Raw genomic sequence first — 26,474 nt, 5'->3', positions numbered from 1 at the left:
TCTTTACTAACATTTCATCCAAGAAATACATTTCACAGTATTCTTGGATTAGGTTTTGGCAGTATTCCTTTTCTTTCATATAAAGCCTCAAATTCTTCCAAACTTTATTCATATATATCTGGTTTATGCTTTTTGAGGTTTTCTTTCTAATTTTATTTGGCCTTTTTCATTGATTGGCTCATTACATTGATTTGCTTACATATTAAGCTACTTATTTTTTCAAAATTAGCTTTCTTATTTATGTGACATTAGTTTGCATTTCCTATTTTCTTAAAATTAAAAATATAATAAAGTCACCATTATATGCTTTCTAAAAATTTTGTTTTTCTTTTGGGATGATGAGGTGAGTAGGGGTTTATTCTTCAATGTTGTAGATGCTTGATCTGATTTTTTTTAATCTTTATGCTTTGGGATAAAGATTTACAAACAAATTATTCTAATTGTAGGAAGAATTGATGATCATTTTATTAGATATTTTTTATTTCACTATTGGCAATGAGGAACTGTCTAAGTTTTTTTTTCCCCTCATATAACTATTAATATTGGAACAGGGGAAGAATTTTTATCACTGAGTCATATCTTAAAACATTCTGAGAGAAAACTAGAAGAAGGTTATAGGAGAAAACATTGAGTTTGTTTGGGTTACTTGCTTTTTGAAGTTTTTTTTGCCCCCAAAGTCTTGATTTAAGATAATTAATTAGAATGTCCACATTTCCGAGTTAGATAAAAATTTTCTTATTTTCTGTGTGTGTGTGTGTTTTTTTTTAATTGAAGAGTTTAAAATGTGCTCTTACTGCTGCATTAGTCAAGTAATTGCACTCTGATGAAAAATTTAAATGTTTGGAAAAGATGAAATTATAATTGAGGCTGTAGATATTTTAAAACATTTTAATTAGCAATGTTTTGTTGATTGTGCGGTATTTAAAATTTTTCCTTTGGAATATGTCTAAATTGACATTTATGATACCCTTTAGGATTTTTTATAGTTTTCTTTAATGTTTTGAAACTCATTTCAGTTTAATTGAAAAATGTGTACTTAGTGTATGTGTCTGTGTTTTGCATGTTGGGACTGGTTAGCATGCATGTTATGCTATATCAACTCATTATTTTTATATAGAAATGTGACATTTGAGCTGCTAACATGATTGTGCTTCTTTTTAAAAATCAACTGTGTGTTCTTTTCAGTGAATATATTTTGCATGTATTTGGTGTGTTTTTGTGTATGTTTATTTTTATTTTACATAGGGAGAACCTAAAGAAGTAGTTAAACCTGTGCCTATTACATCTGCTGTGTCCAAAGTCACTTCCACAACCAACATGGCCTACAATAAGGCACCACGACCCTTTGGTTCTGTGTCTTCACCAAAAGTCACATCCATCCCATCACCATCGTCTGCCTTCACCCCAGCCCATGCAGCCACTTCATCACATGCTTGCCCTCCGCCTGTGGCTGCTGTCACTCCTCCCCCATTCGCTGCATCTGGATTGCATGTTAATGCCAATCTTAGTGCTGACCAGTGTTCCTCGGCACTGAGCACTGGTAAAACTGCAGTAAATGTCCCACGGCAGCCCACAGTCACCAGCGTGTGTTCCGAGACTGCTCAGGAGCTAGCAGAGGGACAGAGAAGAGGATCCCAGGGTGACAGTAAACAGCAAAATGGGTAGGTGGCCAAGGGTGCTTTCTGCTTTTACAAAACTCTTCTTTCAGGTAATTTCCAGGAAACACCTAACGTATATCCCCTCAAATCAGTTGGTCTTTGAAGGAAGGTGAAATTTTATTTGCTTAATTAACATCTGACCTTTATATTATATACCTACAGCGCTTTCTGAAAAGCAGTTACAGGTTAATCAAAACCTAATTATGCCTTTTGACATGTTGTGAACCATGTAACAAAGCCTGTAACCTTTTCCCTCTAAGTCCTGGTTCAGCACTGAGCAGCTGGCACTTACAATGCAAGGCACCTCTTGAGCCTTTCTTCCTCAATTTTTCCATCTGTTTATTGGCTACCAAAAGTTTAAACAGTGATTACAGTTGTCAAATTATGTATGTCACCCTAAGAAGAGTGCAAATGAGCAGTTTGTAAGAAACATTTTTTTCTACCAAGCAGTCAAGAAAACAGAAAACAAGTCCACTTTTGGCTTGTGTAGATTGCTTATATGTGTTTCACAAAAGCTTAAGCTGGAATAAATTCTTTAAAAGTAGGCAGTAATGAAACAACCAACAGCAGGAAAGGATGTTTAGAAAGCATCAGAAAGCATTGTAAAGTGTTTTTTTTTTTTTCCTGAGTTGAAAGAATTTAAACCAGTCACCCTAAATATATAATATTAACAGAAGTTTTTGAAAATCTATTCTTTTTAAAAATTTTTCCCATTTTGTGGCTGTATTTAAAAAAATAATTGAAGTTGTTAACTTATTTGAACCACTGGTAGGTACTTTTTCCACAACCTTCATAAATATAGGTGGTCATTTTATTCCTATTGGAATTTAGTGATACTTTAAGGCAAATTATTTATGTAAAATCATTCTGGTCAAATTTGTTGTGACAAAAATGTGCTTTAAGAGGAAAACAAAGGGAAATAATCTGCATGTGTGATCGTTTCTAACCAATGCCAGTTCCCAGGAAAATATATAATTAAAATAATTGTGTGGATAGGGCCTTTCTATGAGATATAATCCCTTCTGAATGTTAATTCTTGTAATGAAGAGGCTATGCTTTCTGTAGCACTGCTGCCATGGCAACGTTGAGGCTTTGAAGGAGAGGGTGGCAGGGTTCCAGGCTCCTGAGGGAGAGTGAGTGTGCAGGAGCTCTGGCAGAGAAACTCCTGGATGTGCAGATGGCTTTGCCATGCTCTGGCTTCTTAAAGTCTGACGTATATATTTAAGAAAGCTCATGTCCTAAAAAGAATGTTATTTTTTCTTTCACATGAGGAAGAGAAATGGTGTGTAGTGTTGAGGTGTGTTTGACTGTCACTTTTCAGTGTGTCTATTTTAAGACAATGGACTTTCCAGTAACTGAAGTCTAGGTATCCTGAAAAGGAAGAATGCTGTGTGCTGCTTGTCAGACACAAACAGAAGTTCACTGTGTTTATTAAATTCCAGGTTCATTAGGAAAAAAGCCCATGCAAGGAAATCAGTGTCTTCACTAAATTTTTCCCCTGCTTCTTGAAATTTGTAAGTCTTATTAATGGAAAATTGGAGAAGTAAAAGCAATTGAGACAATGGAGAAGTAATGGATTTAAAATAAGTTTAAATTTCTTTTATGCACGACTTTGGTGATTAAACTTCTTTTTTTTTTTTTTTTTTTTTTTTTTTTTTTTTTTTTTTTTTTTTTGACAGGCAGAGTGGACAGTGAGAGAGAGACAGAGAGAAAGGTCTTCCTTTTGCCGTTGGTTCTTCCTCCAACGGCTGCCGTGGCCAGCGCCCTGTGGCCTGCGTATCGCGCTGATCTGAAGCCAGGAGCCAGGTGCTTCTCCTGGTCTCCCATGGGGTGCAGGGCCCAAGCACTTGGGCCATCCTCCACTGCACTCCCGGGCCACAGCAGAGAGCTGGCCTGGAAGAGGGGCAACCGGGACAGAATCTGGCGCCCCGACCGGGACTAGAACCCGGTGTGCCGGTGCTGCAAGGCAGAGGATTAGCCTATTGAGCCACGGTGCCAGCCAATTAAACTTCTTTGAAGCTAATTATTTTCAGGCAAACTACATAGTGCTGAAATTCAGAGCCTTTATGGGGGCTTTTTAATCAACCATAAAGTGTTTACTAAGCACATACCTGGCGTTCAGCACAGTGTAAAAAGGGATTGTTACAAGTTTAGCATAATTAACAAGCATGTTACTGCTTTGAGTTTATAAACTGGATATATTTGAAAATAGCCTGATATTGTCCAGATGTTACAACAACAAAAACTTGATTATTCTGATAACAAAAGTATGGCATATGTGAAATTCTGAGACAAATTTGTGGTACCCCTTTTCTCACTGTTGTTATGTTACAGAAATTGACAATCACACATGTCACTTGTCATCAATTTGTCATGTTAAAGAGCAGATGTTTTATGATTTTGATGAACACTTTTTTTTGTATAAGATGTCAAACTGTTTTTCTATCAGTGTCAAACTTTTTAACTCTTCTATTTCCCAGATTTTTTTTTTTTTTACACACAGGCAGAGTGGACAGTGAGAAAGAGAGACAGAGAGAAAGGTCTTCCTTTGCCGTTGGTTCACTCTCCAATGGCCGCCGCGGCCGGCGCGCTGCGGCCAGCGCACCGCGCTGATCCGATGGCAGGAGCCAGGAGCCAGGTGCTTTTCCTGGTCTCCCATGGGGTGCAGGGCCCAAGCACCTGGGCCATCCTCCACTGCACTCCCGGGCCACAGCAGAGAGCTGGCCTGGAAGAGGGGCAACCAGGACAGAATCCGGCGCCCTGACCGGGACTAGAACCTGGTGTGCCGGCGCCGCTAGGTGGAGGATTAGCCTAGTGAGCCGCGGCGCCGGCCCTATTTCCCAGATTTTATAAAGTTGCAAAAACAAAACTTTTAAAGTTGGGAGTTTTTTTTTATTACTTTTTATTTTAAAAACAGTATCAGTGACTAAAAATTTCAGAGTTCAGAGGGATATAAAGTAAAATGCATAGATGTCTTTTTCCTCAAAGCACAGGAGGACTGTCAGTCTTTAAGTGATTCAGATTGGCTACTAATTTTTAATTTGACAGACATCTCACTCACATTTTTGTAGGACTAATAAACGTAAGACACAAATAAGAATTTATTACTTAAGCATCATTCTAAGAAATAATTGGCTGTTTATCCTAATGATATGGAATCTGGAGATTATGTTGATATTTTTAGAATATGCCTTAATACCACATAAACTTTCCTGTTCTTTCTTATAAGTAATAATAATTAAGACACTTTTCTAAATTTTAAATCTTTCTTCTACATGTATAAATTACTGGCATTTGTGTGCTTTATTCTTTACTACACTTTTTATTAAGAACAAAATGGGATTTTATATTGAAAACCAGAAGGGATACTAGTAGTTTAAGTGATTTACATTTCTGTTTCCATGTGTCCTTGCATTATAATGTGCCACTGTTCTCAAGAGGTAGGTAATTTTTGTGCCTTATATTAATTTCAATTTCAATGGACTGCAATTTCTTCTAACAGTTCCTACATGGCATATTGAAGAACTTCACCTTGGAAGATACAAAAAGTAACAATGTGGTAGTAATATTTTCAAATGCTTTTCTCTTTACAGAAGACACAAGTGACAAAGTTAGTATCCACATTACTGGAGAGGAGATATGGTGATTTATATACTTGTATGAGTAAACAGCATGAATGCCCAAGTTTTGCAAAATTAAATTAAATTTTGCCAAAGTGCTATAATTTAGAATAACCACATACAGTGTTTTCGATAAGTTTGGTTTGCATTGCTGTGTTGTGGTGACTTGTTTTACAGTAATAAAAAGCAGTGTTTAACTTACTTTGTAAAATATATGTGGAGTTTGCCGTGTAATGGTTTTAAAAAGGCAGTGCTTGAGGAAATGTAGTTTATATTGATCAAGACTGTTAGAAGACAAAGATAAAGACAGAAGAGAAAGCATGAACACTTGTACGCTAATGAACGCCTATGTAAAACTGACTTGATTTCTGAATTAATATCAGAAACCAGTGTCTGTTAGAGAATGCCTCTAGAATCCGTGGTTTTTCTAGATTTTTAATTCAATCATTGTTGGCAGGTATACACTTCTATATATGGAGTTGTATCTGTGGATGACAAAAAGTTCATACACCTTTAAAATTTGTTATGAGAGATCATTTACCAGCTTGTTAAATGTGACAGTTAATTGGCATGGACATTGAGAACCACTATGGTTTAACTTTAAAACCTTGGCTTTTGTGTTCTGTTGATGTTGATACTAAAGTGACTCATGATTATTGGCCTTAAAAATACATAACAATCGCATGGAATAGAACTTAAAATAATCTTATATTAAGTTCTCATTCTGAGCATGTGCTAAAATGTCTTTATTATCACACTATCGAATAGAATTAGAAATCCAGAATACCTGTTTTGGGACATACCCAAGAAAATTGACTTCCAATTTTGAGAATAATTTCATTCCTGTTGGTATGGTCACTCTGAAGAGGTTCATGTTTTATATACTTAGGAATATTATACTCCGGTATATTGGTTAAGCATCTCCAAACCTTGATTTATTGTTTATCTATCTAAAGCTGACTTTTTACACATGAAAATTTTGGGTAGTTACTAGATTGTAGTGTCACAAACAATTTCATTCATAAAGGGAGAAAACAGAACTAGGAAAAAAAGGAAGCATTTAAGTTGGATTTTTTTTTTTAATTAGGCTTCAGATCCATTATTAGGTGTTACTATGTATTATGTTGAATGTTTCTGAATGAACTTTATGATTTAATTCTCATTTAACTTCAGATGTTTAGAGAATACATCATTTTCTCAAGTCATATATCTTATAAATTACAGGGCCACAGTTTGAGCCTAGGTCTTTTGAAGCCAAATTTTGGTGTTCTTTCCTGTGTATCACCTGCTGGAGACTTGAGCTTATTTTTGTTATTTTAAATTTTTATGTGTGTTTAATGATTCCAAAGCTGAATTGAGGCTATGTGATTAAACTGATGTGTATCTATTCTGTTGGGTTTAATAATATTCTTTTTTTAAACTTGGAGGTTCTATCCCAGAAACAAATTTGTGTTTGTAATTTCTCAAGTGCCTTCAAATATGTTCACTGTATGCCCTTTTCAGAACTCTAAGACAGAGAAATTGTAACCAATTTCACTATTGAGAAAAATGAGGCTTCTTGAGATTAAAGCTTGCCCAAGTCATAGGAGAAGATGGCAGCAGGGCCAGGCCAGGTTATTTGGCTGTCCCCAATAGCACATTTGCCAATGCCATCTATGTGGGCTTTTCCATTGGGTCACATTTCCTAAAATGTATGAAAATATGTTTTGATTTATTCAAATTGTCATCTTTTGGTTGAAATCAATCCATCTTCCACCAGAGAATATTTTTTCTCCAAACTCCATATTGACATAACTTTTTTTCTGAATTTCAGAATATTTAAATATACCCCTAAATTTCTAATCTATTCAGGAGAGATTATTTTGCAGAAACAATTTTCCTGCTACTTAAGATAACAAGACAGAGGAGAAAATGCTTTTCACTGTTACTAGGACAGGGAAAGCACAGTTAGTTATTCTTGCATTCTACCTTCTTTCATTGAAACTCAGTCTTTTGTTGAGTTTATGAAACTAACTGACATGTGGAAGTAGAGCAACACTGACCCATCATAGCATCAGAGCTGTCAAGCAGTCTTTCTCACTGTTTTTATAATGGATTATTACTTTAATGAAACTTCTTTGCATAATTGAAGAACATTATGATGTCTTCCTTGAGAAACTAGAGTCTTTATTTTAGTCTTCCCTCCATAATGTAACACAAATGTATTTGTTCTCAGTGATTCTGCACTTCAGGCTATGTAGGAGAATTATGTTTAGAAACTGTCCCTCCCCAACTCTTACTCACCTAGTTCCTTTACTGTATCATCATATTTAATTTTCTGGGCACCAGTTATGTTGCTGATAAATACATAGCTATAAAGTTTCTGAAAATTAGTTTCAAAGTGACTAGGACTTGCTTATTAATGAGGGTGTTGGTAATGAGGGACAAGGGAATATTTGAAAATGGAATGATAGCAAATTTTTTATAATCCACTATGCTTCCTACCTTTTTTTTTTTTTTTTTCATCGTAGTCACTACGTTTTTGAAACAAAGTTGGGACAGGTATTGGGGCATAGCAGGTTAAGCCACTGCTTGTGACATACGAACACCCCATGAATGAGTGCTTGGTTTGAGTCATGGCTATTGTGTTTCCCACCCAGCTTCCAGCAATTGAGTTTGGTCCGGTTGGAGTTCCTGGTTCTTGGCTTTGGTTTGACCTGGCCGCTGTGGCATCTAGGGAGTGAACCAGTGGATAGAGAATCTGTTTCCTTCATTCTCTGCACCGCCTCCCACGCCCAACACTTTTAAAGTAGATAATTAAATAATTTTTTTTTGTCATTCCCTTAAATGATCGGATAGCTTCTGTGAGGAGATGGCACTTGCTGCTAGTGTATACTTTTGTTACGTGAGACTGAAAGATTTTCTTAACTCTGTTCTGATTTTTTTTTTTTAATTTTTTTTATTTTTTTGACAGGCAGAGTGGACAGTGAGAGAGAGAGAGAGAGAGAGAAAGGTCTTCCTTTTTGCCGTTGGTTCACCCTCCAATGGCCGCCGCGGCCGGCGCGCTGCGGCCGGCGCACCGCGCTGATCCGATGGCAGGAGCCAGGAGCCAGGTGCTTTTCCTGGTCTCCCATGGGGTGCAGGGCCCAAGCACCTGGGCCGTCCTCCACTGCACTCCCTGGCCACAGCAGAGGGCTGGCCTGGAAGAGGGGCAACCGGGACAGAATCCGGCGCCCCGACCGGGACTAGAACCCGGTGTGCCGGCGCCGCTAGGCGGAGGATTAGCCTAGTGAGCCGCGGCGCCGGCCTCTGTTCTGATTTTAAGTGACTCTGAAGTGATCTGTTTCTACATTTTACATATAATTATTTCATTCTCTGCCTTCTGTTTGGAACATAAGAATTTGAATCTGTGTTACAATGAATTTTATAGATACCTAGGCCTTTTTTTTTTTAAGAGATAGTAGCTTTTTTTTAGTATTCCATAATTCCATAATGAGTTTTGAACTACCATTAACATGTAAAATAGTTTCTGGTGTTTTTGTGGAAAAAAATGTTGTCCTAATAACAGTATAACAGAATATTGACTAACATCTGTAAATTTTGTTTGTCTGTTTACATAGTTACTTTGAAGCATGGTGTTTGTAAAGCATCTTTACTTCAATTCATTTTTTTTAATTTTTGCTGTTTCACTTTTTCTTTTTTGCCTCATCTGTGTCTATTTTTAATCATCCTGGGAACTTCATTGTTTTCTCTACTCTCACATCTTTTTTTGTGTGTATTATTTCTCCTTCAGTAACCCTGGTACCATGTAAGTACTTAAACCAGTGTTTCATTTTGTAATTTTCATTATTGTCTCTGTAACTTTCCATCTTGCTTTCAACTTAACACCACCACCAAAATTTTTTTAGTATGTTTTCTTTGTAAGAATTCTTAAATAATGTTAAGGAGTGTAAGAAACATGTTTTACATGCCAGAGACTTCATTTGGATCCATGGGTCTGTTTAGAGGGCCCATGCTTTGTAATGGAAAAGCAAGCTAACTTTCACAAGGATATATAAGTATTATGGACAGTGTATACTCAGTTGGTGATGCAGTTTGCATGTCTGTCTTCAGTTAGGTTTTTTTTTTAAACTTTAAATAAACTTGCTAATTTTGAATGTCTATATTGCTTCCTCTTGAGAGTTGTTTGCACCCTGTTCCAAACACGTTTTAAAAAATAAAATCATTACAATTTTTCTCTTCTTTAGTCAGAGTGATCAGAGCCTAGAGTTTCATAACTAGAAAGCATTAAGTAAATGTTTAGAAACTTCATATTACTTAGGATAGGGCATTAGGCTGTGATAAATGATTCAGAAGTTATTAAGATGCACTACACTTTTATAAACATGCTGTGGCTAAAAATACTGCTTTAACTATTTTATTTTACTCTTGGTGCCTTAGCTTGACACTGTTCTATTTTTTTATAGACCGAACATTTTACAGGGGATAAAATAATCTGGTATTATAGTTGAAATTGTGATCATTTGAGAGTAAACTATACTCACTGACTACTTATAGAGAATTTTAAACTAGAAGTTTAATAGTTGAATATAAATTTTTAGTTACTTTCATAAGATAAAGAATTATCTGTTTTATATTTGCTGAAAGCCATGTGTTTGTAAAGCAATCCCTTTTCATAATTTTTAAAATTTTTGGTATTTTGAAAAAGTGATTTTGCTTAATATTAGGAAAAGGCCTTTTATATATTTCATTTCTAGAATCATAAAATATTACCATATGTTGTAACATATCTGCTCTGCTGTACATAAATATTATTGATTCTGGTCTATATACGCATACGACCCAGTCTTAGAACATGAATTACAATTGTTTTTCTAGTAATCACAAAAGAACATTTTATGGTCATACTGAGGATTGTCAAAAGTACTTTACATATATTATCTACATTCATTATTTACATATATTGTGTATTCCTCAGAACAACTTTTAAGACACTATTCTCATTTCTCAAAAGAGAAAACTGAAACTTAGAAAATTTAAGTGACTTGCCTGAAACACACTGAGTGGAGGAGGTAGTACTTGAAACCGTATTTGTCTGACTATAAAGTCAGTATTGTTCTGAAGTTCTCACTGTGCTTAGGAAGTTTTGATAGTGTATCTGTGAAAATGGCAGTGGTCACATGACATGCTGGTAAAACTGACTTTTGTAACTGTGAGTTAAACCTAGCAAATCTTGCCACCCACATCTGCCCACCGTTAGAAAGCATTCTTGCTACTCAGATTTGGAACAGTATTCAGTTATTCCAGACTCATGTTCCTTTTTTTTTTCTTTTGAAATTAATCTCATAGCCTGCAGAAACTTGCATTTGTCCTATTTTGAGGGGAGGAAAAGCAGGGAGTACTTACTGTGCTGAGTAGATCTTAATTTGAAGTGCTATATAAGATACACTGTAAAATCCTCAACATTTATGCTTTGTTAATAGAACAACGAATCTTCTCAGCACACTCAAGAGTTCTTGAATCTGCAGTTTACAAATCTCTACATATATTATCTGATTTAATCATTAGAACAATGCTACTTTTTATGTGGTGTTCTTGCTTTACAAATAAATGAAAAACCTGCGGCTCAGTGAAATTGACTTGTGTGAAACCACACGTCTGAAAAGTCATATAGCCCCAATATTTAAATCCTCTTTTGGATTTAAATAGCTTTATTTTCATAAATATTACACAGTTGTTCTTCAGTATGCCAATCTTATACAACAACTTTATTAAGAATATGGACATATGGAATATGTACATATGAATGAGAATACTGAAGGAAATAACACTGCTGATTCTTCCCAAAATTATGTTTGGAGTTGCTGGTTTAGCCAATACTAAACCTCTCTTGGTTCCCTAGCCTAGGGAAGATAGAATCATTTAATTTTGTGAAAGGCAGTGCATTCTAGCAGCATATCAGTATTTAATTGTGGTTGTATTTTTGTATCTATCTGTATTTGTATATCATATGATGAATTACCCAAACAACTTCAAATTGATTTTGACTGCTGTGGATTTTCCATTTTCTAGTTCTTTTTTTTTTCATATCCTTTTCCTTTCTTCTTCTTCATGTTGGGAAATCTTTCTCCTGCTGCCTTCTTCTGTCAATTAAAAGGAAAATCCCCCCTAAACGGTAATCTTTCTGTTAAATACATTCTTAGTATTATTTTATATTAACACTTTTTTTCTACTAATTTTTAAAAACTTACTATAGAAAATTTTTAAATTAATGTTGAATATATTGAGAAAGCCGGCTGCTCACTTAGAACTATTTATATTGATAATTAAATATATAATTTTTAAATAATCCTGTAGATAATATTTTAGCATTTTAATGTGATTTTTTTTTTCTCATCTCCAGTCCACCAAGAAAACACATTGTGGAGCGCAATACAGAGTTTTATCACATACCCACTCACAGTGATGCCAGCAAGAAGAGATTGATTGAGGATACTGAAGACTGGCGCCCAAGAACTGGTACAACTCAGTCCCGCTCCTTCCGCATCCTCGCCCAGATCACTGGGACTGAACACCGTAAGTGGACTTCTGGGGATCCTAGCAAATGAATGTTCTTTGCCACAAAGAGTAGCATTTCGACTGACTGAGAGTTATTGAAAACAAACCTAATTCAGTGTGCTTTTAAATTACAAGATGCGTAATATAGGTCTGATACATAAGATACCTATCCCCTAGAGTTATATTGGAAAGGGTAGAATTAATGATAGTGATGGTGGTGTTGGTGGTGGTAGTAGTAGTAGTAGTAGTAGCAGCAGCAGCAGTCCTGACTATAGTATGTAGCCAATAACAACATGGTATGGAATTTTTTTTAGTAGTTTAATGAAACTTAAAGATTTGATATTGATTGGTACAGCTTAATTAGTTTCATTATTGGAGCAAACTAACACTAGATATTGCTTAATATATTTCAGTGAAAGAATCTGAAGCTGATAATACAAAGAAGGCAAAGTAAGTTTTCTATCTTTCTCTAAATTGGATGTTTTCCTTTCATGAATGGTCTCAATTTTTTGTTTTTCAGTTTTCAAGTGTAATGGTACAGCTTTTTGTATGCAACTAGAAGCTGAGCTTTTAACCTTGGTGCCTTTAGTGTGACCTAAATGTACAACTTACAGATTTTCAAATTAAGAGATGTTGTCTGGGTTTTCCGTATATGGCTTATTTTCATTAGAACTGGAAAATGAAGTGGGCAAAAGAATGTGTTTTGGTGTGTTCTGCTAACAATACATACCTCTGTGAATGAGTTCATGTGCATCTTACCATCCCCTTATTTTGGGCATAAAAATTGATATTTCCAGGGAGGCTCTATAGATTAATTTCTGCATTTCTAAAAAACTGTCTATCTTTAAAATACTTGCTATTTTAATAAAAGAGCTGTATGAAATCCAGCTTTTTAAGGCATGTTTTCTGCATGATGGAATTAGTATAGAATTTTCGTTTCTTTTTCTCATTCTGCTCTATCACTCTTTTTTTTATTTCCACAGGGAAAAGATACCCCTTCACGTCTTTAGTCCCAAATACACAAAATTGCGTGACTGGCACCATGAAGTTTCAGCACGTGCTCTTAACGTGCAGTGATTTATGAGTCTTGTTCCCCAGACAGCCAGCACATACCTTTTCACTCACTTTCTCTCTTTTTTCAACTTCATAGTAAAATCTGTATTAAATTTGCTTTATGAAAAATAGAGCCTTTTCTATACTTTTCTAACCACTTACTACTGTTGTGAAAATGAGAAAGATGAACATGTTTTGTGCTAGTCAGGAGCTCACAAATGTAAAACTAAAGAAAAAATTAAGGGACTATATTCAGTGGATTTACATCTGTTTCCATTGTTATTGGGGCAGTAACCCTGGAAAAGGAATTATTATTGTATGTTGAATTTGGTTGGTTGGTTGTTTGAATCAGAAGGGGATGAGCAAATACTGTCCTTGCATAATTTGGAAACTACTTCCTTTATGTTCTTACATTTCCCCAAATTACTTTTAAGTTTGTTATTATGTAATGCTCAAAGTTGATTGTAAATTATTTTGAGTAAGCAGATGTGAGGAGGCAAGATTACACATGGAAGACTTTATTAGAGAATAGTTCCTTGTAGATTTAGCTGTCTCTTTAAGTAGATACTATTCAGGATGGCTGTATGAAGAAGAAAAGGCCCTGATTTGGCTCCAAAAGAAGGCAAGAAGAGAATTCTGCCCTTCTTTGCAGTGGGGGATATAGAATTTTTTTTTTGATTTGGTTAGATTCAGAAATGCTGTTTTCTACCAACAAATTTCTAAGCTGGTAGCTGTATTTAGGGTATAGAAAATTTCCAGGCGTTAACTAGTAAAATATAGAAAAGATGAGTTTGCTTTGTTTTTAACTCAGAGGAAAAGAACGTAAAGTAAATTGCGACATGAATGATTATGAGACATCAAAGAAGTATTTTTCTTGGTGATGTAAACTATTGTGCATTGCTGCTATTCCTAGGAAGCTGTTTTGGGCAATACATGGAAGCTAAATATCTGATCAGAAATGCTTTCTGCCTTGTAATATAATGTATTATAAATGAGATCTAAATTGAGTAATAAATGCATTTTGGAGTTTGAAAAAGTGTTGTAATAAAGTTATCTTTAACTTAGCTTTGTACCTGTTCTGGTTCCTCAAGGCTAGTAAAATAATGGTGCCATCCAGGACTTACTGTAGTATCACTTTATACAAAATAAATAATTCTAGTGACATTTCATTTGGAAAACATTTTTAATTTTTTAAATAAAATTTTATATTATTTGAAAGGCAGAGAGAAAGAGAGAGAGATATCTTCTCTCTGTGGTTCACTCCCTAAATACCCACAAAAGCCAAGGCTGGGTGAGGCCAAAGCCAGGAGTCAGGAACTCCATCCTGGTCTCCCATGTTGGTGGCATGAATCCAGGTACTTGAGCCATCATCAGCTGCTTCCCAGGCGCATTAGCTGGAAACTGCATTGAAATGGATATAGAATTGGATCCCAGGCACTCCAATGTGGGAAGCAAGTGTCCCAAGTTGTGACTTAACTCTGCACCATAATGCCTGCTGCCCCTGGAAAACATTTTTTTTTACAAGATTTATTTATTTATTTGAAAGGCAGAGTTACAGAGAGGCAGAGGCAGAGAGAAAGGTCTTCTCTCTGCTGGTTCACTCCCCAAGATGGCCGCAATGGCCAGAACAGTACCGATAAGAAGTCAGGAGCGAAGAGCTTCCTCTGGGTCCCCCATGCAGGTGCAAGAGCCCAAGGACTTGGGGCATCTTCCACTGCTTTCCCAGCCCACAGCAGAGAGCTGGATCAGAAGTGGAACAACCAGGACTTGAACCCGCACCCATATGGGATGCCAGCATGGCAGGCAGTGGCTTTACCTGCTACACTACAGTGCTGGCCTTGGAAAACTTTTTTTTTAAATTTGTGAGGTTACTAAAATATGAGTGTAAAACACAGCAAAGGCCCATCTTGATCTCTCCCTGACCACCTCAGCCTGGGTTTTATTTAATATGACACCCTAGGTAACACGTAAGATCAGGTAGACTACTATGGCACAGCATAGAATTTTTCTTTGTGTGAAGGTGATTTCCTGAAGAATCCTGCTGGCATTCCAAGATTCATATTTATTTTCCCAGGTGTCTTTCACTTCACTATCAAAATGGACTACCCACAACTGTCTGATAATTTGGAGAAAATGACGTTAGTTTCAGTTAATGATTGGTTACTATTTAAAATTTGGCCTGCAAAATGTAATGAAAAAGAAAAACAATTCTAGGATTTATCTATGCTCATTTCTACTGCATTTCATGATGTCTAAAATGTGTTTTATTCCATCAGTTTTCATTAGATACAGTAGGTTCTGCCAGCTTATGCTTTTATGGCCAAGACATCCCTCCCAGTTATAACTCTGCCTCTGGCCTCTGCAAGAAAATCTACTTTCTTAAACCAGGATATCCAATTTTCAGTTATCATTCCATGATCTCAGATGATGTCTAAAAGCAACATTAAATATAATAACAATAAGATGGTGTGGTAAACATAATATTTTCCATTAAGACCAGATTTCTAGATTAACTGCATAGTTGGTTGGAAAAACTACTAGAAAGAGTTTTAGACCAATAAAATAATTTTTCTCTAATATAGATGAGAGAACATGCTAGAACTTTATAACCTGAAATGGATGCACTTGAAAATAAAAATTTGATATCTTGCTTAAAGACAAAGCATTTCATATGTTATTGAAAAATATGACTTAGATAAATTTAATACTCCATACTTGAATATGTGGATAAATGTTCAGCCAGGACCACAGATGACATTCCATTTGACCCTGTTGGAAGTTCAATTCTGGAGCTCAACAAATCTCTCGGGACATCTTATATTCCTAGCTGAAAAGCCAGCCAAAAATTATAAAGGCTTCTTGGAAAAATATTGTTGTAAGCCTAGTGACCTAATTTATGACTTGTTTTTGTTTGTCTGTCTCATGCAGACTTTCTTTATCTCAAGCTTGTTTTTAATGTGACATTGGGAAGTTACTCTTAACAATTTTCCACATTGTTCATGGGAGAGGAAAGCAAGTATTGAATGGTGCAGTGCTAGCACGCAGGTCAGATGATCAGAGTGGCTGAAAGGTGAGATAGGAGGGAAAGCGCAATAGCATAGCATAATTCCTAGGCATAGAGGCAAATAACCTACATTCTCATCACTGTCCATAGCATTTTACCTGGGTAATTATTGTACTATATCTCATCACTTTTGAGTCAAATTACAAAATGAAGAACCAGGGAGGCTGGTCAACTTGCTAATAAAGTGCACATTGCACCTCTCATTCATGCCAGCCCTGATTATTATCAGTTTAATGTCTTTCCTACTGAAGACCTGGAAGCATATATGTAAGGAACAGAATGGGATGTCCACTGGAGCATACATAAAAGTCATATTTTTAAAAAAGATTTATGTATTTATTTGAAAGTCACAATTACAGAAGGAGAGACAGAGAGAGAAAGATTGTCCATCGTGTGGTTCACTCCCCAGATGGCCACAACAGCTGAGCATGGGCTGGGAGCCAGGAGCTTCATCCGAGTCTCCCACATGGATAGCAGGATCCCAAGCACTTGGACCATCCTCCATTGCTTTTCCCAGGCCATTAGCAGGGAGTTCGATCACAAGTGGATCAGCCAGGACACGAACTGGTGCCCATATGGATGCTGGCATTGCAGGGTACAGCTTTACCAGCTATGGCACAACACCAGCCCCCATAAAGCCAGATAAAAATAAAACTAGAATGTTAAAAATTAGACAAAACAATGATTTATTCATAATTTAGTGATTAATTTGAGAGCATAGTTTTCTCTCTATTAAAAAAAAAAACTGGCTAGAATTTTTTGGACTAGTTTCTTTTGCTTATCTTATTCAAGAAGATTCCTTACACCGAGTAAATAATCCCTTGATTATTCTTTTGAAAATAGGCAGAAGCTCTGGAAAGTGGAAAGATAAGGAATCGCAAGAAACAAGGAGTGTCAGTTCTCAGTTTTAGACTCAGATTTGTAATTACTACTCTCTGCCACTGAGTTTTCACTTCTTTAAAATATGTACTTAGCATCTGCTGGACACTGTAATTCTATACAGATACCACTTTGGTGGAGGGCTTGATACCGCCTCTGCTGGCGGTCAGCCGGCATGTGTCAGCCCCTTCACAAATTACCAGCTGCACCTCTCCCCACAAGCCACAGGCTTAGTGAAGATGCCTGCATTCGGTGAACTGACTCAGAGAGAAGAGGTGAAAAGCGTGGCCACTTCAGCCCCGCTGAGGACAACTTGGAAGGCCGTTCTAGCTTGGGAGCTGCTGTGTCATGGGCCGGGCCTGTCCTAAGTCCTGAGTAGCAACTGGACTTCTCCCTTCTGCCAACTCCTGCTCCTCGGCTTCTCTCTTTCACAGCTGTTGATCCTAGGGGCACTTTTTAGGAAGCATCCGCCATGCTAAACCAGTCTTGCAATCTGCTTTCTGGAGAACCTGATCTGCTGCAGAATTATAGTCTTAGATTTATAATTTGGGCCTCAGTTCAGCATGTTCCTTTTATTAATCTTTTTCTCTTTTCTTTGTCATTTCTCATCTCTTCTCCTTAAGTCTTCAACCCAGACCACAACCACACCATTTGGGGAAGTTTTAAAATAAAAGATTAGTTACTGGTGTATGGCAGTCAAAAGGAAGGTACACTCAGTTTTGTTTGCATCAAGTAAGGAGTATTTATTTGCTGATTGCATCAGAGGCAGCCCAGGAGTAGTGAGTAGATAAATGTATGTAAAAGTCAAATACAGTCAGCCGTATGAATACAGCATTGCAAGAGGAGCTTTAAAATGCAGCATTAGCATACAGTAAATGTAGTAAACACTTAAAGTGGGAAAGGAGCGCGTATAATATTACTGTGATTTGCCTGTTAGAATTTTCCATATGCAGTATTTTATAATCACATGTATTAGCCATGTAATCAGTCACTTAATAATCTTATTTGCTGTTTTCTTCATATCCTGAAAAGTTCATTTCCACTTCTCTCCCGGGGAAGGCGCTGCTTTGTGGCCTCTGAAAATGTGTAGGGTACTACGCAGAGATGATGAGGTCAGGAAGGGGCTGCTGGGGGCCAGGGAGATTAAATGCCTTGTAATATGCTGAATAATCCCGCGGAATGAAGAAGACTCATCCTGTTGAAAGTCCCAATGGCATGCTGCTAAGAATGTGCTGAGTGCAAATGCCATGGGAAATTTATTTAATCATCTTACAAATGTAGTGTGTGTGTATGTATGTATGTATTTATATATAATGCATCATTTTGTAAAGCACAGTACAATTTATTTTTAGTTAAAGATTACCTTTCTGGATCTCAACCATTTTTTAAGTTTCTACTGAATGGTAATATTAGTATGAATCTAATGCTTAGTTTTTAATTCTTACTGCCTCTATGATCTATTTACATAAGTATGAACCATTTTAATTTAGCAACAAAGGAACTAGGACATCATGAACAAGAACATACTTTTATCTGTTCTTTCTCTTCCTTGCTTAAGGAATGATAGGTTCTGATGTTTCACAGACTACGGTTATGAATTATAATGCATGATATGGCATTTTTGAAGAATTAAAATATTTACCAAGAGAGTAGTGACTGCTTTTCCCTCTAGTAGGAAAGCAGTTGAAACTCGGGTTACTAGCTACACTGTACAGTAGTGGAAAACCGTTAAGAGAAAAGATATCCTCTTCTACCCTGTCATAGAACTATAACATCTACCTGCTTGCTAGTTGAAGACCATAAGAATGACACTCTGGCACTGGAATAATAAATCTTCAGTTACTTCTGGAACAAGAACCTATCACCTTTGTTCAGTCATTGAAAATGTAGGAAGCAAACTGCATAAGTATTTCTAAACATACCCTTTCACAAACTTTTAAAATTTTAGTCCATTCATAGATATTCATATGACCCACATAAAATAGTTTAGGGAAAAAATCAGTTTGCTTACCTATCCTGTGTCTTCATTATTGATATGTATCACAAACATGCTAATCTTTTGTAGCTTATCCTTATGAAGACACATGTCTGTTGAGTATATTATGCAAAACTGCTGTTCTTCTTAAGCTATGCAAAGAGTGGAAAGTGTTCCCTTGCCTGATAGTCACACGTATTTTTGTGAAATAAAAAATAACAATTAGACTTTCTCCAGACCACAGAGCACCAAGGCTTCCATCATAGCATGGTGTGCTGATACCATCATAGGTATTACCACAGGATATGTTCACCAACCTGGAGAAGAGACTTCAGGTTAAAAAAATGGGTATAATCTCAAAATTTTGATTGATTGTAAATTACAGGGTGTTTATAATTGATCTCTTCATTGTCTGCTAGTGGATTTTAGCATTTTACACAGGGCCTGTTTTGGTGACTACAATGTAAAGGTCGCCATCTATTGGACATAAGTAATTACTGCACTCCATTTCCTTGTGAGGTGAGTGAAATAATGATGCAAGGAACAGAATTCCTGTGTATGTATTTTCACAAACAGATGGTTTAATTCTTTATTCCTGGAAATGCTTGCATATTTTTACAAAATTGAACTTGGAATATCACTACTTAAAAAGATCTTTGGCCGGCGCCGCGGCTCACTTGGCTAATCCTCTGCCTGCAGCGCCGGCACCCTGGGTTCTAGTCCCAGTTGGGGCGCTGGATTCTGTCTCGCTTGCTCCTCTTCCAGTCCAGCTCTGTGCTGTGGCCCGGGAGTGCAGTGGAGGATGGCCCAAGTGCTTGGGCCCTGCACCCGCATGGGAGACCAGGAGGAAGCTCCTGGCTCCTGGCTTCGGATTGTCACAGTACACCAGCCGTAGCAGCCATTTGGGGGGTGAACCAATGGAAAAGGAGGACCTTTCTCTCTCTCTCTCTCTAACTCTGCCTGTCAAAAACAATAAAAATAAAATTTTTATCCATAAAAATTGTATTTGTAATATACAAAGTTGACTTTTTAGTCCAGAATATGCACCAAGTTTCTGAGAAGCAAATTTTATCAGACCAGTGACCCTTCTGTTATGATGCTATTTGGATAAATTTTTTCCACTTCACCTTTACAGAAGTATATTATACAGTAAAATTATTATATTTACTTAAACCAGAAAATAAAAGTTGACCATCTTTACTAAATACAAATCAGTGTTGAAGAAGACTCCTGCAGTTTAGTTTGTCTGTTTCCCACAATGGAAATCACCACTTAGGAGAATTAGGAGCACTGGTAATCGGCCATCTACAACATGATGAAAGGCGCGATTTTCCATCTCAGCAGCTGTTCAGTTTTACACATTTCAGTCGCATTGAAGGCTCAAGAAGACCAAGTTCTACTTTTATGTTACTTGAAGCCTTGTGTATTTTGATGATATGATTTTATAAAAAAGGAACTAATATATTACATCATATAGCATAAAAACTATAACAGATAAAGATATTTAGACATCTTAATTTTCCTTTGCTTAGTAAAAATTAAGTGGTTCTGTATGCAAATTACATTTATCTTTTTTTTTTTTTTAAATATTTATTTGAGAGTCAGAGTTACAGACAGAGAGGGGGAGAGACAGAGACAAAGGTCTTGCATCCACTGGTACTCCCTAGAAGGCCACAGTGGCTGGAGCCGGGCTGATCCAAAGTATATAAAGTATGAAACAAAACAACTGGACAGCATTATTACAAGGAGGAAAATGTGAATAGCAGAAATTATGTGGTCAGGGCCGGCGCCACGGCTCACTAGGCTAATCCTCCGCCTTGCGGTGCCAGCACACCAGGTTCTACTCCCGGTTGGGGCGCCGGATTCTGTCCAGGTTGCTCCTCTTCCAGTCCAGCTCTCTGCTGTGGCCTGGGAAGGCAGTGGATGATGGCCCAAATCCTTGGGCCCTGCACCCGCATGGGAGACCAGGAGGAAGCACCTGGCTCCTAGCTTCGGATCGACACAGTGTGCCCGGTCATAGAGGCCATTTTTTTTTTGTCCAAGAAACCGGCACACCGGGTTCTAGTCCCTGTCGGGGCCGGATTCTGTCCCGGTTGCCCCTCTTCCAGGCCAGCTCTCTGCTGTGGCCAGGGAGTGCAGTGGAGGATGGCCCAAGTGCTTGAGCCCTGCAGCCCATGGGAGACCAGGATAAGTACCTGGCTCCTGCCATCGGATCAGCGCGGTGCGCCGGTTGCAGCGCGCCAGCCGTGGCGGCCATTGGAGGGTGAACCAATGGCAAAGGAAGACCTTTCTCTCTGTCTCTCTCTCTCACTGTCCACTCTGCCTGTCAAAAAAATAAATAAAAAAATTTAAAAAAAAAGAAATTATGTGGTCAGGAATGATTGTGAAATTAACAAATGCTCATTACTGAAAGACATAGACAAAGAGAAACAACCCAAACACAGAGATAAATACTGAAAAAGTTTCAGCTTATATACATCCTGGAGGGAGTTAAAATTCCAGGTAGAAGGTGATTCTAAATGATTCTGTCCAGTCTTTCTCAATGATTTACAGCTCAGAGTATTTAGAGAACTTACAGATGAGCTATGCTAAGTAACACTTTTTGCATTTTTTAAAAAATCCTGGAGAGTGGACAATAAAAACAGAAGCATGTAAAGAGGTAGATATAGAACTGATTTTTAAAAAAATAAAAAAATTAACTAGTTTGAACTTGAGGTCGCCTGGAAAAACATTTAAGAGGCATTTTTAAAAAAGGCCGGCGCCGTGGCTCACTAGGCTAATCCTCTGCCTTGTGGCGCCGGCACACGGGGTTCTAGTCCCGGTCGGGGCGCCGGATTCTGTCCTGGTTGCCCCTCTTGCAGGCCAGCTCTCTGCTGTGGCCAGGGAGTACAGTGGAGGATGGCCCGAGTACTTGGGCTCTGCACCCCATGGGAGACCAGGATAAGTACCTGGCTCCTGCCTTCGGATCAGCATGGTGCACGGGCCGCAGCGCGCCGGCCGTGGCAGCCGTTGGAGGGTGACCCAATGGCAAAAGGAAGACCTTTCTCTCTGTCTCTCTCTCACTGTCCACTCTGCTTGTCAAATAAATAAATAAATAAATAAAAAGGTTTTTATATTTATTTGAATGAGTTAGAGGGAGAAGCAGAGAAAGAGAGAACATCCATCTACTGGTTCATTCCCCAGATGGCCGCAACGGCCAGGGCTGAGCCAGGCTGAAGCCAGGAGTCAGGAGCTGCTTCCTGGTCTCCCACATGGGTAGCAGAATTCCAAGCACTTGGGCCATCTTCCACTGCTTTTCCCAGGCCATTAGCAGATTGCTGCATTGGAAGTGCAGCCAGGACATGAACTGATGCCAATATGTGATGTCAGTATTGTAGGCATTCATTACCCACTACACTAATGTTGGCCCTAGGAGACATTCTTAAAAGCATGGCTAATAAGCACTAGAAATGGAGAGCAGAATTTCCAAGACCCAGAGTAAGTTCTCAAGAAACAAATCACATCCAATTTAATACATGTAGGTAAAATGCTAATTCTGATGTCATTAAACAAAGACTCTTGGGGCTATTCATTGTGGTGTAGTGGGTAAAACTGCCAACTGCAGAGTCAGCATCCCACATGGGCACTGATTTGAGTCCCTGCTGCCCCACTTCCAATCCAGCTCCCTGCTCATGTGCCTCAGCAAAGCAGTGGATGATAATCCACGTCCTTGGGACCCTGCATCCACATGGGAGACCCGGAAGAAGCTCCTGGCTCCTAGATTCTGATCAGCTCAACTCCAGCCATTGCAGCCATTTGAAGAATGAACCAGTGGATAGAAGACCTCTCTCTGTGTGTCTCCTTCTCTCTGTCTGTAACTCTGTCTCCCAAATAAAATAAATATATAAATTTCTCTATATAATATATATGTCATATATATATATGTACATATATAAAGATTGATTTGAAAGGCAGAGTTGGTGGGTGGGGGAAGAGATATCTTCCATCTACTGATTCACTCCCTAAATGGCTACAATGGCCAGGGCTAGACCAGGTCAAAGCCAGCAGTGTGAAACTCCATCTAAGCCTTCTTTGTCAGTGGCAGGAGCCAAAGCACTTGGGCCATCTCCTTGTGCCCTCCCAGGCACATTAGTAGGGAACTGGACTACAAGCAGAGCAGCCAGAACTCAAACTGGAGTTCATATGGGATGCTGGCATCGCAGCTAATGGGTTAAGGTAGCCATTTAACCCATTGCACCACAACACCAACCCCTACAGGCTGTTATTTAAAGGCTTCATCTGTCACATGGATGAGCACCTCTACAACTTTCTGGCTAAATGAGTGGATATCATGAAGACAGCAGGTATGAAGGCATGTTTCATAACCAGATCATCTTTCAGAAATACATTGGGAGTTTAGAATAAGGGACAAAATATACTAAAAAAGAAAATTGGAATTTAATACGATTATGTGCATGTTCTAGGGAAATAAGGCTAGCAAAACCAAATATTTAAAAAAGAAATAAATGGAAATTTTAGAAGTAAACCCAGTTGGATTTAGTCATATCCTGTGGCTCCAAAAATAATAAAGGTGAGCAGTAATTCTATTCTGCATTAGTAAGTTGCACCTGGCACATTATGTTCCATCTTTGACATTGATCTCTAATTAATACATAGATAATCCTACAAAAATAAGACCATAAGACTGTCTTTGAGTATGAGACATTTTTATGAATAATATTACCTGATAATAAGGACTGGTTTCATGGCCTAAATTCATAGCTGTGTCTTTCTGTTTTTAAAGATTCTCCCTTAATTTCAGACGTCATGAATCAGCAGTGGCCCATGCACACGTTTAGTATATATTCTGTATGATAAAACTAACATGCTTATGAAATACTTACTGTGTGCCAGTCGCTCTTCAGGTGCAGGTTTATAGCAGAAGCAAGATGCTTTCATGGACTTGCAGTGAAGACTATATAGTTTTATTATAGTCCATCCTTTAACAAATAATATAGGGCCATGTGATGAATGTATGCGATGCAGGGAGGAGGAGGGCATGATCATTAGACACTAGTTAGGGGAAAGGAAGATACTTGACCTAAATCCTTGGGCACCTGCACCCATATGGGAGACCCAGAAGAAGATGCTGGCTCCTGGCTTCAGATCAGCTCAGCTCTGGCTGTTGCAGCCATTTGGGGAGAGAACCAGTGATGGAAGACCATTCTCTCCCTGTCTCTGTCTCTGTCTCTGTCTCTGTCTCTGTCTCTCTCTCTCTCTCTCTCTCTGTGTGTGTGTGTGTGTGTGTGTCTACCTCTCTCTGTAACTCTTTCAAATAAATAAAATAAATCTTTTTAAAAAGGAGAGGCCTCCAAAGACCTTTCAAATTAGAAAAAAAAAAAAAGAAGAAGAAGAAGAAGAAGAAGAAGGTACTAGAGCTGAAATGGGAATGTCTTAGGAATCAGTCATGTAGATATAAAGGAGATGTCCTCTCCAGGCAGAGGAAGCAGCATGTGCAGTGGCCCTGAGGCACAAATCAACTTGATGTTCCTGAGGAACCAAAAGAAAACTTTATTAGTGGAACATAGTAAATAAGGCCGAGAGTGATAAAGAGATTGAATGAAGAAGTCGTCAGGGGCCTGATCATTTATTGCTTTGTTAGTTTGTGTTAAGGAGTTTTAAGTGTCTTCTCTCAATTAAATGAAAGGCCTATATGGGATTTTTTTGGGAAAGTTTTATTTAATATAAATTTCATAGGTACAGCTTTTGGAATATAGCAGTTATTCCCCCATGCCTGTCCCCCAACCCCCAAACCATCCCACCTCCTACTCCCTCTCCCATTCCATTCTTCATTAAGATTCATTTTTAATTAGCTTTATATACAGAAGATCAACTCTATACTAAGTAAAGATTTTAACAGTTTGCACCTACACAGACACATAAAGTACTATTTGAAGGCAAGTTTTACCGTTAATTCTCATAGTACAACTCATTAAGGACAGAGGTCCTACATGTGGAACAAGTGAACAGAGATTCCTGTTGTTGATTTAACAATTGACACTCTTATTTATGATGTCAGTGATCACCTGAGGCTTGTCATGAGCTTCCAAGGCTATGGAAGCCTTTTGAGTCCACAAACTCTGTCAGTATTTAGGGCCATAAGCAAAATGGAAGTTCTCTCCTCCCTTCAGAGAAAAGTACATCCTTCTTTGATGGCCGCTCTTTCCACTGGGATCTCACTCACAAAGATCCTCCGTGTAGGTCATTTTTTCCCCGTAGATTCTTGGCTTTTCATGCCTGAAATGCTCTCATGGGCTTTTCAGCCAGATCTGAATGCCTTAAGTGCTGATTCTGAGGACAGAGTCCTATTTAGGGCATTTGCCATTCTGTGAGTCTGTTGTGTGGCCTGCTTCCCATGTTGGATCATTCTCTCCTTTTTAATTCTATCTACTGTTATTAGTAGACAATGGTCTTATTTATGTGATCCCTTTGACACTTATTCCTGTCTATATGATCAGTTACACATTTAATATGATCACTTTAACATGCAAGATGGCATTATACCTGCCAATTAAATGGAGTTTGGAATCTTTATGGGATTTTAATGATAAGATGGACATCTGGTTGGATTTTTTTTAAAGATTTATTTACTTGAAAGTCAAGAGTTTCAGAGAGGTTTTCCATCACTGATTCATTCCCCAAATGGCTCCAACAGCCTGGGCTGCGTCAGACTGAAGTCAGGAGCCAGGGTCCAGGAGCTTCATCTTGATCTCCCGCATGGGTACAGGGACCGAAGGACTTGGGCCATCCTCTTCTGCTTTTCCCAGGCACATCAACAGGGAGCTGAATAAAAGTGGAGCAGTCAGGACTCAAACTAGTGTCCATAGAGGATTCAGGCATTGCAGGCAGCGGCTTAACCCATTATGTCACAATGCCAGCCCTACCTTATTGTGTTTTTAAAGATTTTATTGAATGCTATGGAAAATTAATATGGGATATGAGAGAAAAGAAGGCATAGAATGATAGCTTCTTGTGAGTGATGGGGAATTGGTCAGATTAGGAGAAACATAAACATTTAAAAAAAAAAAATCAGACTCCAGGAGATGATGAATGACCCAAAGAATTTGCAGTTCTGGTTGTGGCAGGTAAACAGGTGGGGAGTAGGATGGGATTAAACCTCAGGATCTGGTAGAAGGAAATGGGCATAAGAGCATGAGCTCAGTGAAAGCAGGCAGTTCAAGTGGGCAGTGAACTATGGATGCCTCCCATGGAGTGAATGCCATGAGTGACTGACACTGCTCAGGACATGCAGTTCAGAATATTTACTGGAGAATATGTGGCCACTTAGTTGTTCTTCTCTAATGCTGGCAGAACACTCCCCAGAATTGGAGGTGCTTAGAGGCATCCTCAAGACACCCAACCTCTCCGAGGACGCAGAACAGGCATCTGTTGAAGAAAGGCATTCTGGCAGATCCACTTGTATGTTCAAAAAAATCACAGACTCAGTACCATTTATTAATGTGTTCTATCCTTTTTCACGCTGAATCTGAGAAAATACCTGTATCATAAATACTGTTTTCACAATACTAATGGGATGGACATTGTTGTGTATCAGAGGTTAGCTGCCATTTGCAATGCCCACATCCCAAGCCAGCTCAAGACCCAGCTCCTGTGCTTCCAATATCCAGCTTCCTGGTAAAGCATCGGAG

At 38.1% G+C, this 26,474-nt stretch overlaps 1 protein-coding gene and 1 long non-coding RNA gene across 20 annotated transcripts in view; one reads left to right on the top strand and one right to left on the bottom strand.

Annotated features, from left to right (window-relative positions):
• The window catches only part of PDLIM5 (PDZ and LIM domain 5), a 220,801-nt gene that overhangs the window by 121,469 nt on the left and 72,858 nt on the right, over positions 1-26,474 (top strand). For 6 of the 19 annotated variants that reach the window (XM_070047851.1, XM_051819551.2, XM_070047850.1 and 3 more), the window contains 4 exons: positions 1,246-1,661; positions 11,415-11,432; positions 11,661-11,833; positions 12,229-12,265. In XM_070047851.1, coding sequence (XP_069903952.1) covers positions 1,246-1,661; positions 11,415-11,432; positions 11,661-11,833; positions 12,229-12,265 — 644 coding nt within the window. Of the gene's footprint in view, positions 1-1,245; positions 1,662-5,251; positions 5,269-9,050; positions 9,066-11,414; positions 11,433-11,660; positions 11,834-12,228; positions 12,266-12,798; positions 13,933-26,474 lie in introns of those variants that run through there. The other 13 variants (XM_070047856.1, XM_070047857.1, XM_070047858.1 and 10 more) reach the window with 6 other exon arrangements.
• LOC138843533 (uncharacterized) lies at positions 4,198-11,665 on the bottom strand. The gene is made up of 2 exons (XR_011378343.1): positions 8,565-11,665; positions 4,198-8,185 (listed from the first exon to the last, which is right to left on the bottom strand). It is a non-coding gene; the product is annotated as an uncharacterized lncRNA (long non-coding RNA).

This window comes from Oryctolagus cuniculus, chromosome 8 (assembly GCF_964237555.1).
Source record: "Oryctolagus cuniculus chromosome 8, mOryCun1.1, whole genome shotgun sequence".
In the NCBI taxonomy this organism is placed as follows: domain Eukaryota; kingdom Metazoa; phylum Chordata; class Mammalia; order Lagomorpha; family Leporidae; genus Oryctolagus; species Oryctolagus cuniculus.
Note: the sequence above shows the minus strand (reverse complement) of the source record. Positions and strands in the feature narration are given on the sequence as shown.